The sequence below is a fragment of the Electrophorus electricus genome, chromosome 13 (genome assembly GCF_013358815.1).
Source record: "Electrophorus electricus isolate fEleEle1 chromosome 13, fEleEle1.pri, whole genome shotgun sequence".
Classification (NCBI taxonomy): Eukaryota; Metazoa; Chordata; class Actinopteri; order Gymnotiformes; family Gymnotidae; genus Electrophorus; species Electrophorus electricus.
The window spans coordinates 18218043-18233648 of NC_049547.1; the positions used below are offsets into that span (position 1 = coordinate 18218043).

Genomic DNA, 15606 nt, shown 5'->3' on the forward strand with positions numbered 1-15606 from the left:
GAGAACGTCACAGAGAATCATTGCAGTTCAATGGCTAAAGAAGCGCGAAGAGCCTCATCGTATACAAAACTGCTTTGTATTAATGGTTTCCGTTTTATTTTACCTTCGATACTTTGAAAGCACTTATAACATTCACTGTTAAAACATCCCAGATGCACTAAAGGGCGCAAATCTATCAACTTCGGGGTAAGCATGAATAGAGGCGGAGCGCCCCCACCCAGAGCGTGACAGTATGGTTGGACCGACTGCTACATAGTCTCGGAATCGCACAAACAGCGAACCTTAAATTAGTCATTCAGAATGATATTACTATTACTATGTAGGAGTTATTTAATTGAGTTATTTCCATTAATCTACTGTGTGGGTGAGAATACACATTCGCACGTGCATCCAATCACACTCTGTGAATACACAGAAATGATAACCCACATGGGATCAGTCTGTGTTTGTTTGAGGAGCACTGTTTTGTAAATTATCTGCAACACAACACATAACGCTAAGTTTAATTTAAGAATATGTGGCTTTTTACCCATAACAATACCTATTGCACATCCATCCGGTCTTGTTGCCGTAGACTATGGCGTGTTCTTTTCAGTCTGGTTTGGGTTACAATTTCCGCGCAATGTACTACGCAGTCCAATTAACTATTGGCTATTGTCGTCATCACCGATTCCTGGCAACAAAGTGGTACAGAGGGGCAACGTTAGCGCTGCAAAACTGCAAAAACACCACACCCTACCTGTGCATGATTCCGCGCTTGATTTAAAATAGCACATTTTCCTCTACCATCATCACATCATGATGAAAAATGCAATACTGCAGTGTAGAAAATGCAGATAACAAACCTAAACGCGTTACGCTTCTTACTTTTTCTCAAAACGTAACTTGTCTATTCCGAATACCAGGCCTACTGAATGGTTATTTTTCCTATTACCAACGTGATCCAACCATGGTCACAAATGATGAGTGATGGAATTTGGACAATGTCTAATTTTCAAACAATAATAATAAACACATAACAAATGATCAAATATGTAAGATTAGCGTTCAGCCGGACTCTGAAGCAGCAAGCCGCACTCATTTCCCACGAAGGGATTTTATAAAGTGTAATCTGCATTACTTGTGTCCCTGACATTATATATTATAGAGGTGCTAGTGTACCAGAATTATTGCTAGAATGTACATCGATTGCTAAGGACGATGTACCTTTACACTGCAAATTATTTAAAGCTTCATACAGTAACAACATTAAGGCAAACCTACTACGCCGTTAAAGTGCATACTGGCTCTGCCGTACACCGACTATGCCGTTAAAGATCATGCCGGCTCTACCTTGCTGGAGTAGGGTACTGGGATGAGCAGTTTCAGTGCTTGCCTCTTCAGCTCCACCAACCGGGCGTTGCAATTTTCGCACCATATCCCTCTGTCGGATCCAGGAGAACTCCCACTACCCGAGGCTGGAGAACCGGTGCCGAATCCTGGGGATCCACCTAAGGACCCTGGCGAACATGTGCCAATTCCTGGGGATATGGTGACAGGCGAGTCCGAAAATGAGCCAGGAGATGAGGTTCCGGATCCAGGTGAAGGTGTTCCAGAAGATCCAGGCATGGACCCGGCACCCTCTGGTGCCGGTCGGCTGCCAGTCCGGGACTCCTCGTATGCTTTTCGGTACCAAGTTTCGGGGGAGAAAGAAGCTGACTTGGTAGGGGAAGAATCCGTCATCTGTTATGAAAAACCAAAATAGCTTCGTAAACATGTATAGGGATAAGTCTTCAAAATATATAGGTCTAGTGGCCTGGTACATATACGTAATTAATAATCCGGCTACGTTAGCAGCAAGAAATGAGCACACTATGTACAAAATAAATCGACTTGTAAACGGTTTGGGGGGGGGGGGGGGGGGGGGTCGTTGGTAAGGCAAACTTACCCCGTATTTTCGGCTTCTGGTCCCAGACCTCTCTTTATTCCCCGTGAGAGAAGTCATGGTTAACAATTCGAGGAACGTAGTGAAAGAAACCTATATCACCTCCAATCTCGCGAAACAGCTCTGAAGTCAATTTAAATACAACTTGGGTTGCTCCGCAAGTCTTCAGTGACAAGTTCCATGCAGAGAATTATCCATTATGGTCCTCAAAAACGTAACAGGAATATAGAGCCTTTATCATTTAAAAATCCAAACATAAATAGATCCGAATGTTTATGATTTCTGAAATTCCAAGCACAGCGCTTTCATTTTCAGTGTGCGCCAAAACAGCATCTCAGCTACAGCACGTTTCCATGCGCCTTAACGATGACGAGGTTTTTGCGCCTTGCCGATAGACCAGCTGTGTCAGTGAGAATTCCAGTGCTGTATTCTAGATCCTGTTGGAGAACTGCCTTTACAACACACTGTTACTCCTGTGAAACGTCGGGAGTCATTTAAAACCAGAGGGGCACATCTGTCTCTGGGTGGATTCTGACTGCCCCTCCATAGTTTTCAGCCAATAGCGTGTCAATATTTCAATAAGTGACGCGTGGGCGTGTCCTTAAAACGACGGATTTAATGCCGATAATTGCAATAACTGACATTTAAAAAGATACTCAAATGGCAAGAAAATACGAAAATAGTATATGTGTTAAACATAGCAATCGATGACTAATAAAATATAAAAGAAATTGGCATTAGGATACCGGGAATCCCAGACATGACTGCAATTGTCAATGTGTAAAAGAATCACCTATTTTACTAATCTGAAACAATTTAGAGCAAAACATGCTTGGAGATATCTAGTCGAAATTTTTCATCAATGAATGAAAACATTTGCAGTTATAAATATGTAGCTGTAGCCTGTTAGAAGAAGACAGCAGTTTTAAGTTTGTCCCAATTGTACCGGGTTTCTCTTGCACGAGTAGTCTGCGCCACCTACAGACATACAGCTAGAAATGTCAGAAAGCGATAAAGTCATTAATCTTACTCATGGATCATAAGTTCCATGACCTATTAGTAGAATATAAAAAGACAAGAAACAAAAGACAGGAAAATAGATAACAATATTTTATATTCAATGGATCTATGTAAAGGGTGTAATGAGCACAAGATACAAACAAGAACAAAGCCTGTGAGCATTTACCTGAGGCTTTTATCAATTATAACACAATTATAACTGAGTATAACTTGAGCAACTGAGGGATAAGGGCCTTGCTCAGGGGTCCAACAGTGGCAAGTCAGGAGTAGTGGGGCTTGAGCCAGAAATCATCCACTTACAAGTCAAGTACCTTAACCACTGAACTATTACTGCCCCAATGACCAAAATAAATGGAATTAAAATGTGATGAGTCTTGCTCGCTCACCTTCCCACCAAGGCACTGCATGAGGAGGGTTATTATGAGGAAGACCACTGCATAATGAGGAGGGTTATTATGAGGAAGACCACTGCATAAGGAGGGATAATATGAGGAAGACCACTGTATGAGGAGGGATATTATGAGGAAGACCACTGAAAGGCCTGTGTCTCCCCTCAGTTAACCACCTCCCCCAACACACACACACACACACACACACACACACACACACACACACACATACACACAACCACAACCAGCCCACTTCACCCTCCACATTCATCCAAGTATATCAATGGGACAGTGTTGATTGAAGGAGATATATTACACTCTGGATACAAAATCCACCCACATTTTGTAGTGCAAGGCATCCATTTATAGATCAAAATGACTAAAAGTAATTTGTAAAATGTATATAAAGGTTTATTATTTTATTTTACAATCATGTGTATGAAGCATAAACAGATGTGAAGCAGTACAGGAGAATCATAAGGAGTAGCATCCTTCCATCCTCACTGTGTGTCATCAATGGTCATCATGCCCACAAAGTCCTTGTAGAAAATGACATTTTTGTCAGGATCAAGAGCTGCAGACAGCATCTCTTCCATTTCCTCTTGTGTAAAAGTTTCCCCTGGTTAGTGTGAATAAAAATGGCTTTTACTCAGTGGTGTATTACAGGCAAATTCAAAATATCTAATATACCAATATCGAACATATCACAATATATAATATATCTGAATTGGTCCATCATGCCAGCGAGATGCATTAAATATGTTACAGTTAATGAGCATCAGGAGAATGATAAATGTGTTGGGGTCAGGAATAGAAAAAAATCTGAACAGATTGAGGCTGCTGAGTGGTGTACAGTACACATATATAGTAAACTATTCTTTGATGCATGATGTTCATGATGCATGAGCCTATGAGGTTTATGGTTTTAACACATGCTTATCAGTAAATGAAATATGATTTTACCCTCTTGCATTAAATATTTGCTTAGTTCTTCTGGTTCCAAATATCCCCTTTTCTGTTGATCTAGAACCTAAGGAGGATGTTGGTGTTGATTAATAATCACACAGAAAACATGCATAAGATGCAGTATTCATAGCATTTTAGTGTCATATGAGGCTCAGTAGATGAGTCTGAGTTTAAATTAAGATTGCATTAACATACCCTTTAGTGCACTCAAAGGGGGACTGGACTCGATGTATGAACATTTCAAGAACTAGTAACTGAAATGTTAGTTACCTCAAAGGCCTGGAGGAGCAAATCGTCAGGAATGGGGCGAAATCTGCACAGGGAACAGAATTAGTTATGCAGATCCATTCTCTCACATCAGGGGCATCGTTAGGGCTTTTTAAATTCAGGGTTCAAGCCCCAGTGGTTTTAGGTGAGCCACGAAATGTTTTTCCTTTAGAATGACCAGGGTTGAGAGGAATGTAAGTCAAGAATTAAAATGTTATCAGCAGTAATTAAGTGCAGTACTGGCTTAAAAAAGATATACAGCATAAGTTTTAAAGTGACAGTAATTGTTAAAGCACACTGTTTTAATAACCATGTGACAGAAAGAATCATTTGGGGCTGGCACTGACACATTCAGGTCTTTAGCCTCGAAAGCCCACCCCTAACAAAGCCCGTGTTTCACATTATGACACTGTATTTGTAGTAAAATCTTAAAATAGAAAACCACTAGGTATTATCTGGGAAGATAATAGAAATCAAAATCATATGATAGAAACGAAATCTTTTTTTTTTTTTTTTACTGATTTGCTATGAGATGTTAAACACACACACCATGCACCACATCTCTTTAAATTGGGTGGGTACTAAATGAAAGTAATGGCATAATGAATATGGTTGTGTACAAAGATAAGACTCCCATGAACAGGAGCTAACAAGCCAACTAATTACAGTCATGTGATATGGAATATTTTACTGACTCCATTCCTTCAAATGGAATTTATCACGATATGACTCCTAAACATTTTCATTCACTATTTCCAAATGGATATGTGGCTATCCAATTATGCATTTGAATCAACAATCAACAGTTACTATTAGTTCCAGTTTGTCTTAATTTGATTAATCAGAATATTTTTAATATTCAGTCACTAGAACAATAAACAATAAAAGATCCGTTTCAGATCAACTAAAACATCATGCACATATGCTTGCAAATGGCCAAGTGATAAAATTCAGGGAGCTATTCTTCCCTCAAAAACCTACTTTACTGGTTCCAGTGATTCATAGACAAGAAACAACTAAGATCTGCTCAGACAGATTTCAGACAAATGTAGCTGCATAAAGAATGAAGCAGTCACACAGAGTATAATGAATAATGGTAAAGGATACGCTATTTAATTTCCATTTATAGAGCACATTTAAAAATGACATTTGACCACAGCGCTGTACAATTAAATAATAAATGACAGAAGACATACAAGAAAAGTAAAAGAAAACATCACAATATAACTACAGTAGAGCAGCTTGCATACAGAGTTATAAGTCAAATGATAAAAATGAGTTTTAAGACAAGATTTAAAAACAGCTAATGGGGGAGCCAATCTAACATGCAGAGGAAGTTCATTCCAGAACTTAGGAGCTACCACTACAAACGTCACCTCTATGCTTCAACCAAGACAACAAAAGATGGCCAGCAGATCTGATCATCAAGACATAAGCTCTACAGTACATTAGTGTTCACTGTTTAGTACATGCTGCAACACTGGACCACTTTAAATTGCTGTGATGAGCTTTAATTTGCTGTGATGAGCACACTATTGATTCAAATATTAAGATGATAACTAAACCAGTGTTTACTGCGATTTGTCTCAGGGAACCCCAAAGGAAGAGTCTAAATGTGAAAAGTTATATGTAATATTAAGAACATGTAATTACATTAATATACTACAGGATCATACAAGATCACACTGAATTAAGACTTGTCTTACTTGTGCTCCATCAAGACCTTGGTCATAGTTGGAAGGAATTTCTCAAAGCGGATATATCCTGTTGGCTCCTCCTCCTCAACCTGTTAAAGCAATTACACATCACTTTCACTATACACCAAAACTCACCATACAGCCCTTAAAGCAATACAGTGGCCTAGAATATAAAATGAAATACTTTACACATGCAAAATAACACTCTGACCTCTGCAATTATGTCGTGCAGTTCAGCTTCAGTTGGAAAACAGCCAAGGGATCTGATAATAGTACCTATTTCTCTAGGAAAACAAGAAAATTACACAGAATTCATAGTAAATACATTTACAGAAATAAAAAAAATATATATGAGTGAGAACTATTTATGCTCAATGCAGTAAATGGGGGAGCTTGTACATTTAGGTGGGTTTTGTCAAGAATAGAACTCTACCTGACATCAACTGTATGATTGAATTCATGATCAAAAACATCAAAGGCATTGCTGATCCTCTTGTGGACCTCAGATACAAAAGCTTCTGGAAAGGACAGTAAGAAAGCATCTTTCGATAACCTTCTGATTACTAGTCAAGAACCTTAACCACTGCCCCATACTACCATTCATACTAATACTGAAAAATAAGTATTGTATGATTTTAAGATAGTCCCCCTCAACAAACGTTCAGACTCACGCAAAAATACTTATTTTAGTCAAGCTCCCGAGTTGTTTCGCTTAATGTGTGGACTGTGGTCATGTAAATCCACATTCATATAAGCTTTGATATACTCCGTCAAGTAATTGGGCAGATTGTTTGGCAGTCTGACAATGGGCTATTTCAGATTGTTTCGAAATCGAAAGTTAAACAGGTTTAAAATAAACGAACTGAACATTAATAAACATATTGCATCAACATTTCTGATATTGGTGCAATGGTTATCATTTAACCATCTTTGAACAGCTAGCTTTCACCTGCTAGCTAGTAAAATTATGAAGCTAAGCTATCAATGTTACTATTAACAAACGACCGCAGAGAAATAACTGCAGAGCTAGTTGATGCTGACGTTACTCAACAAACGATGCCTACATTTGAACGATTAGCACATGTGCCAGTTATATCTTGTAGAAAATTGAAAAGTATGTTAAGTAATTATACTAAAATATTAAGTTTAGCCTATTATTTTACACACACACACACACACACACACACACACACACACATATATATATATATATATATACATATATATATATATATATATATATATATATACATATATATATATATATATACATATATACATATATATATATACATATATATATATATATATACATATATATATATATATATATATATATATATATATATATATATATATATATACATATATATATATATATATATACATATATATATATATATATATATATATATATATATATATATATATATATATATATATATATATATATATATATATATATATATACACACATAAGCTAGCTAACCAGCTCGCGAACTTTATTTATATAACCTATATTAGATTTAACCAACAAATGGCGAAAATTTAACTATTCTAAAACAAAAAATGCTAACCTAGCTAGCGTTAGCATTCTTTTTCTTCAGTGGTACGGGTTTTTCGGACTAGCGTTAACTAAGAGCTAACTAGGTTAGCTAGCAAGCCATCTACCTGCAAGGGAAACATTTTCCATACCCAACGTTAGGACTTGTAGAATGTAAGCCAGGTAGCGTATTATTGTTAAAGAAACAATAATACAATTTTGAAGCACGGATACCTGCAGCCTCTTTATCATCCGCCATGTTTGACGCTACATCAGGTTGCTAAGAGACAGAAACACGGATGCAGAAACTCTCAGAAAGCAGGCGGATGAAGCTTTCTGCCATGTCTCCCTCAGACAACTTAGCAGGGCTTTGAGAGCTAAGCAGGGGGAGGGTCTACAGCCCAGAGACCAGCCGGGCAAGCCCGGGGCTGCAGGGAAAAGTGGATGGCCTGACACTCCCGCAACCCTTTCTTGTAACCTCCTATTCCATACAAAAAGGGGGAATCTTTGGGGAAATGCAGCAGCAAGTGCATTTTTTTTTTGGCAGGGAAGGGTTGGCCAGTTCAGAAAACTTAGGGGAACCCCACTTTAGGGAAAGGGTAGTTTAAAGTGTGCCTCATTAAAGTGTCACCAAGAATTTGAGAGGCATAGAAATAAAAATAAACAATGCAACAAATGCAGCCAGGCCATGCACCAAGGACAATGTGCTCCCCACAGTTCAAAATAGCAAAAGAAAAAAATATTGAGCTTCCTGTCTATACCCACCAGAGGGAGCTGATGCCCTTTCTGTGATTCTTCTCATAGGGCTGACATCAAGTGTTCAGAAAGTGTGGAAGCACTGCTGGGTCAGAATATTCTACTTAGGTGACTATTTAATTTGCTCACACTCGAGGGAAAAGGAGCTCATAGATTCTAACATGGTGTTAAGCCATCTACAAAATCTGGGGTTTAATCTGAATTTTAAAAAATATTTGTCTAGAAACCTTACAGAGTACAGATTGCGTGGGTCTTCATATAAACTCTCCCCTATCAAATCACACTGTCAGAGGACAGAACAGTACTGTTTACACAGGGTCTAACCTGCTTTTGTTTTCAGAAAATGGTGCAGTTCAGACTCTGTCTACATATGTTGGTGCTGATGACTTCAGAGTTTCTGATGTACAATGAGGTTGTGGTACAAGAGGTGAGATCTACCATCCCCACCCAGGCAGCATGGTTGTCTGGCCCTGGCTCATGAGAGGTGGAATCTTCTATCCCTACCCAGACAGTATGATTCTTTGGCCCTGGCCCATGAGAGGTGGAATTTGAATGTGATGGGTCTGCCCCTTATCAGAGAACAAGGGATTGCATTAAGTAACCCAACATTTTTATGTTAACCCTCCCATATGCAGACCCTGTATAAATGTAATAGTAATGTTACCATTGTTTTAGCAGTGGATTCACATGGACATTGAAGAATTATCCACTGATTTTTAATGTAGCCTGATTATGATTCTACATAATTAACTTAGTCTGGACAATCTAGAGCTCAAATTCAACCTTATCTCTCTGATTACTCTGCCTCTGTCAGGGTAAAATCTCCACAGACCCCACTGGAAGAGGACAATTAAGAGTTTGATGACATGACCATGTGTCTGGACACATGTAAGTAATTAACCCTGTGCACATACGTATTGGATTTGAAATCTTATGGGTAGGTAAAGCCTGCAAATTGCAGTTTTTATCTTCTACATTGAGAAGCCCAGAGACTGAGGGGCATGCATGGCTTCTGACTGAAGAGTGGCTGTGCAGATGACATGTGGGCTGTGTGATGCACATGGGTGTGCTCCTTGAAGGAGAGGGCAGTGTCTCTCAGGAGGATAAATGTGTGTTCTAGCTTTGCCTTTACTACACCTAGGCTATGAGCTTATTGTGTGTTTGTGGTACTGCAAATGGCTGTATCCTGATGTTCAAATGAATGCCAGATTTTACTGCATTCTTACCATGATACAGGGAATGTGTGTGTAAATGTGTTTATAGACATAACGGGGCTATGGCACTGTCATTAGTTAAACAGAAGTTTCATTTTAACACATGTTCAGCTAAACCAGTAACTCCAGGGAATTTAAACCTGGTTGTGCTCTCAAAACAAGTATGAGTCTTACCTGCTCTGCCCTTAAAGGTCTGGTAAACCAAACAAGATAGTCCTCCCAGATTAAATAAAAGCTGTTTTTCATGGTTTGGAACTTGTGGAAGCAGGCAGAAAGTCAAACATTTCAGGCCATTGTTGCAACAAACATATTTTATGGTAGGACTGAAGGAAAAAAAAGTGTGCCAAGAAGAGCTCTATATCTGCTTTTGAGCCAGTAAGATGAATCGCCTTAACCCAGTTCTACTAGTAGAATATGATACATTAACATGCTTCATTAAGCAATTTAGCAGACGCTCTTGTCCAGAGCGACTTACAAAAGTGCTTTGTCGTTTACTCATAGAATATATCCTAGTAGAGGTACCATAGGTTAGAATCAGATATACCAATGAACTAGAATATTGTAGAACACAGGGATGAATGCTGATACCTAGAAGTGCAAAATCCATAAGGTCTATCTTAAACATTGATAAGTGCTATAAACAATAAGTGCTAGAGTTACCCTACAATAAGTACTAATTACAATAAGTACAATACCCTACAATAAGTACTAATTTAGTCAGTCAATATGGGAGCAGTGTCAGTTGTCCTTTAAATATTCTGCAAATAGATGGGTCTGCAGTCTGCGTTTGAAGACTGCAAGGGACTCTCCTCTCCAGACAGCAAGTAGGAGTTCATTCCACCATCTTGCAGCCAGGACAGAAAATAGTCTTGTCCTCCATGAGACCCGAAGCAAGGTATTTCAAACCGAGCCGTATTTGAGGTTCAAAGTACACGAGGTACGGATCGGGCTTTGACCATTGACCTCGTATGAAGGGGCTGGTCCATTTTTGGCTTTGTAGGCAAAGCATCAAGGTTTTAAATCTGATGCGTGCAGCTACAGGGAGCCAATGAAGGGAGTGCTGCAGTGAAGTAACATGTGAACTTCATAAGATTGAAGACCAGTTGTGCTGCTGCATTCTGGACAAGTTGTAGAGGTTTGATGGCTCTTAGAGGAAGACCAGCAAGTAGCGAGTTGCAGTAGTCTAGCTTTGAGATCATAAGAGACTGCACAAGCATTTGGGTAGCTTCCTGCGAGAGAAAGGGTTGAATCCTTCGTATGTTACAAAGGAGGATTAGAAACATGAGTTGAGAATGACACCTGGTTGTCCAAAGTTACGCGCAGGTTATGCCCAGGTACGCCAAGCTTCGGATGGTGATACCAGGGAGTTCTCAAAGGTTCACAGAAAAAAAAAGTTCACAGAACATTATGGTGGGATGTCTAGAACTAGGTATAGAAAATTAAAATATTTGAACTGAAGATGAGATTCAATTAGAATGATCCTGACCTTAACCTCAGAAAAATCAAATATCTTTTGCAGTTTTAAGATAACCCTCAGTTAAACCTGAGATACATTGACATCTAGTGGCAGATATAAATTTTTAAATGACAAGTCAATTATATTTAGATAAAATGTAGGTGTACTTTAAACCCTTATTAACACTAATCCTAGCCCTACTTAACCCTAACTCTTTTTAACCCTAACCCTTATTAACCCCAACCATTACTAACTCTAACCCTATTAACCCTAGCCCTCATTAAAGTTTAGTTTATTCACTCATGGTTTGCACTTAGGTTGATGTCATTATGAAACTATTGTTTGCCACAGTCAGACTTATGACAACTTAAAGATTGTGTGTCATTTTCATGCTGATATTGCAGAGAAATGGCATGCAGTGTAGACACATTAAGTAGGAGATACAGACTGTTTCAACATAAACTGTCACAGGTCAGCAAAACACATGTCAGCCTGTGATCTGACCAAACCTCAGTTTCTTTTGTTTTTATAAATTCACACACTGAGTGATTCTGTATGAGGCCCTAATGAAATAATATTATTTTGGAGAAAAGCCTTCATCCACAAGCACATTGCCCTTTCTGTTTGTGCTCAGAACCAAATGATCAATAATATTTTAGAATATATGCACTGATATTTGTTTTTAGCTTATTTCATTAAAAAAATCTTAGTTTTTTTTAATACTTACAGTTCCCTCATCTGTAGTTTTGACATGGACAGATGGTAGTGATCCCTCTTTTAGTAAGTTTCAATTCCTGTGTTGTACTGACCCAGGTTGGAAAAGCAGTCAGACATAAAGACATTAGCACCCACATACAGGTTTTTGCCTACTGTAGCTGGGACATTGCCAACAAAAATAAACTTTATCCACTCAGCTCTCCTGGCTTCTGAGACTAGGGGCTAGGGGCTTTGAGCTGGTGTGTGCAGCTAAAAACAGAGCAGTCCCCCTGCTCAGCTCTTAGCTTCAACATAACGCTAGCAGGTCTGGCACAAACATGTTGCACCTTCGCAAAGGTAGTGGTTAAGCCTTGGGTGGACATACTCAGAAGAATGCCATCCAAGGTTTCCCAACAGATCATTCGGCAATCCACCTGATTTTAAAGAAAAGGCACTTTCATCAGACCATAAAACTCATTGGAGATGCTCTGACCCAGTCATCTATCTATCACAGTTTGGCCTTTGTCAAATTCACTCAGATCTTTACACTTGATGACCTTCCTGCTTCCAGCACATCATCTTCAAGAACTGACTGTTTACTTGCTGCCTAAAGCATTCCATTCCTTAACATGTGACATTTTAATGAGGTAATTAACATTGTGGCCGATAGGTATGTGTAGCCACAAGATATTTATTCAGAGATTAAATAATCAGGAGGTAGTTAGATATTTAGCCAAGCATGAGGAAAAACAATCTGGAAAATGGTTTTCAGTTGCTCTTTTTGAATGAGGGGATGGGGTAGATGTTTTAATATAACCCTCAAATGACAATGTGGAGTCAAAAATGACACCAAGATTCCTAATCTGTGGACATGATTTAAATCTGGGATAGCCAGGGTAGAGATTCTGTTTCTCTTCAAGGTAGCTGGAGATTAGTTTGGCCTTTATTAATTAATTTCAAAAGGTTTTAGGCATCCTGGTCTTAATTGTAGCCAGACACTTAATCAAAGCACCAGGTAGGAGTCTGTCATAAAGTTTAGTGTGTATATCTAAATTGGCATATCAACTGCATATCAGTGGTACCGGAGGTTGTGCTGTCTAATATTGCCAAGTAGCATGCATATAATAAAAAGTAAATGGACCAAGAACTGATCACTGGGCAACACAGTGGGAGAAAGAAATAAGCAATAGTTCTGAAAAGGTTCAGGGGCAAGCCCTGGCTTTTTGAGAATTGGAGTGATTGTAACAAATTTTAAACAGGAGAGGACAAAGTCAGCAAGGCAACTTTAGTTATCAGAAGGCAGAGAGAGGTGTAACAACTGAGGAGGTAGCAGATCTAGATATCCTGATAAGCCTAGCAACAGAACTTTAATCTACTGTGTCAAAAGAATAATGCTTAACAAGAGGACATGGAAACAAATGATATCAGTTTTGTCAATACAAAAAAACAACAACAGAGTTCTGATGATGGGGCTAAGGTGAAGCTGTTAGCAGGTTGCAACAGCTTATTCAAAAAGCTCAAGCATTTCCCTGGTAACTAGTAATGACAATTATTAATGACAGTAGTTTTAAATGTCCATTTTACAACAGTATAAAGTGTGGTTGTATTTTATCAAGAAGGATTCTGGCACTGGGACATGCAACGAATCTTTAAAGGGGGGAACAGAACAAATTTATGGAAATATCCAGTGACACACTTTGAAGTTCAAATTTGCCTTAGAAATAAGAAAGGCATTCTTCAGTGTCAGTTCTTCAGTTCTTCTGTTGTCGGCCTTCGTTTTGTGTGTTTTTTTTTTTTTTTAAAGTACAGGTTTATAATAATAATATTAACAATAATAATAAAGCTTATTACATCCTGAGATCTATCACCTCACAAAGCTATTTACCAAAATTAAAAGAGCAAGAAAAAATTTAAAAAATTTAAAGATTACAGTGAGACATAAAAAGATATTAATTTAAAAAAAAATTATTAATTCCTTTAAAGAAACATTTAAAAGAGAATTTAAAATAAAGATGTAAAAACAAAATAACTGCAAAACAAAGACAATTTAAATATTTTAAAATTTTTTTTAGAATAATGTAATAAGAAAGAAAAAAGAATAAAGTTAATTTAAAGACTTTAATTCAGAACAGCATTTCCACCCATCAAGGAAGAAAAAAAAATTTGTTACCATTTAGGTACCAGCACCATTTTAAAATGATCATTTTAGTACTGGTACTGGAAAAAACCCAAATAAAACGCAGCCAAACTCGTATCAAAACTCATCCAATCCTGCTGGCTATCATACTGTGCAACTTTTTAACTTCCATGATGATCACAACCACAGAAATGGTATTTTAATCAATGTTATTTTCTGGAACTGCCTCTAGATATGTAGTGTTCTTTCCTCTGCTCAACAATACAGTAAACAGGAGAGGTCAGCACTTCCCCAACCCTCCTCCAGACAGCTTGGATGATGAATTTCTCCCACCCTAGGCTTCCATGGAGGCAGGTAGGACATGTGAAACATGGGACCCAGGGGAGGAGCCATGCAATGCACTGGGACAACATGAATAGGGGAGGAGGAGCCAACCGGGGCAGCTTCAACCAGGTGGGGGAGCAGAAAATCTTTATAACACCTAACATCTCTGTACATATTTCACCTCAGAATTTTAAAGTATTTAATGCCAGTATTTTAATTAGAATTACACCATATGAATCTGTAAAACTCAGGTACTAGATGGATCCAGGACAGATGTATTTAAATTTAAACAGAATTTTATACCATGCATGAATTTTATCTAATTAAGATAATTTTAATGAAATTGAGTGATTAGAACAGTTTTTAAAGGGTAGACTCTGAATTTGAAATACGCACCTCTGGTCCAGAATTTCTGGAATATTGTGGAGTGCCTCCATGCTGTTTGAATGTAATGTAATATTTCTGCAGAAATTCAAAGATCAGGGTGGAAGTTTCAAGAATGGACACTTTGTTATGAACAACACTGAAGCTTTCAACTAGAGCTTCAACTAGGTACATCAAAATGAAAAAGTGCTTTTAAACCAATGTAGTGTGTGCGTGTGTGTTATATACAATTTTTAAAAATTATTCATTTTTGTTTTCCCCAGTTGGAATCAAGTTTCATCTCAGTTAGTACTGAGGGTCCTGTAGGAGACAAGCTTCTCACTGTCACTACTCCTAACACTGAAGTCTGAGCAGTGTTGTTCCTCTCCATGTAGTTATTAGCAAAACATTCCATCAGCAACCAGTTACTGAATTCTTAGGACTTCAAGGTTACTATCAAATATAAGCAGTAACCTCAGCTGAAGCAACCTCACTGGGTCCTGTACTTTTAGCTTGTTTTATTGTGCATGGGACATTTCTTTTAAATATATGAGAAAGATTACTTGTTATTCAAGCAATTAGATTTTTTAACACATTCAACAACAAAGAAAAGACTTCAGTATTCCTATGCTAAAGACTAAATTATTAGACTAAAATTGCTGCCCCTGGGCAAAGCTGAGATATTTACTTAAATGTTTAACGCATGTGACTAAATTTACATAGAACCGCAATGTTATTTTAGCATACTATAACTGTAATCAGACGTTGGCACTGAGTGGTTCTGACATTTTAGACATGCTAATCCAGACTTAGTAAGATCTAATCAAACAATAAATATATTACTTTAGGCAGAC

General features: G+C 38.0%; 2 protein-coding genes across 9 annotated transcripts in view; both read right to left on the reverse strand.

Moving 5' to 3' along the window:
* The window catches only part of kif26ba (kinesin family member 26Ba), a 74161-nt gene extending 71784 nt beyond the window's left edge, over nt 1–2377 (reverse strand). For all 5 annotated transcript variants that reach the window (XM_026999852.2, XM_035532538.1, XM_035532539.1 and 2 more), the window contains exons 1-2: nt 1928–2377; nt 1333–1722 (exon numbers count right to left, since the gene is read on the reverse strand). In XM_026999852.2, the coding sequence (XP_026855653.2) occupies nt 1333–1722; nt 1928–1984 (447 nt within the window). In that variant the 5' untranslated portion in view covers nt 1985–2377. The remainder of the gene's footprint in view (nt 1–1332; nt 1723–1927) is intronic.
* Nucleotides 2378–3672: 1295 nt separating this feature from the next.
* On the reverse strand, nt 3673–8152 carry efcab2 (EF-hand calcium binding domain 2). Of its 4 annotated transcripts, none has more exons than XM_026999857.2 (7): nt 8041–8152; nt 6697–6778; nt 6475–6547; nt 6273–6352; nt 4570–4612; nt 4297–4363; nt 3673–3952 (listed from the first exon to the last, which is right to left on the reverse strand). In XM_026999857.2, exons 1-7 carry the CDS (start codon nt 8063–8065, stop codon nt 3834–3836), a joined length of 489 nt encoding a protein of 162 aa, XP_026855658.2. In that variant the 5' UTR covers nt 8066–8152; the 3' UTR covers nt 3673–3833. The 4 variants fall into 4 exon arrangements, with proteins under 4 accessions (XP_026855658.2, XP_026855656.2, XP_026855657.2 ...); XM_026999855.2 differs by having other exon boundaries at nt 6697–6781; XM_026999856.2 differs by lacking the exon at nt 8041–8152 and adding an exon at nt 7935–8011 and having other exon boundaries at nt 6697–6781.
* Between the last annotated feature and the right edge of the window lie 7454 nt (nt 8153–15606).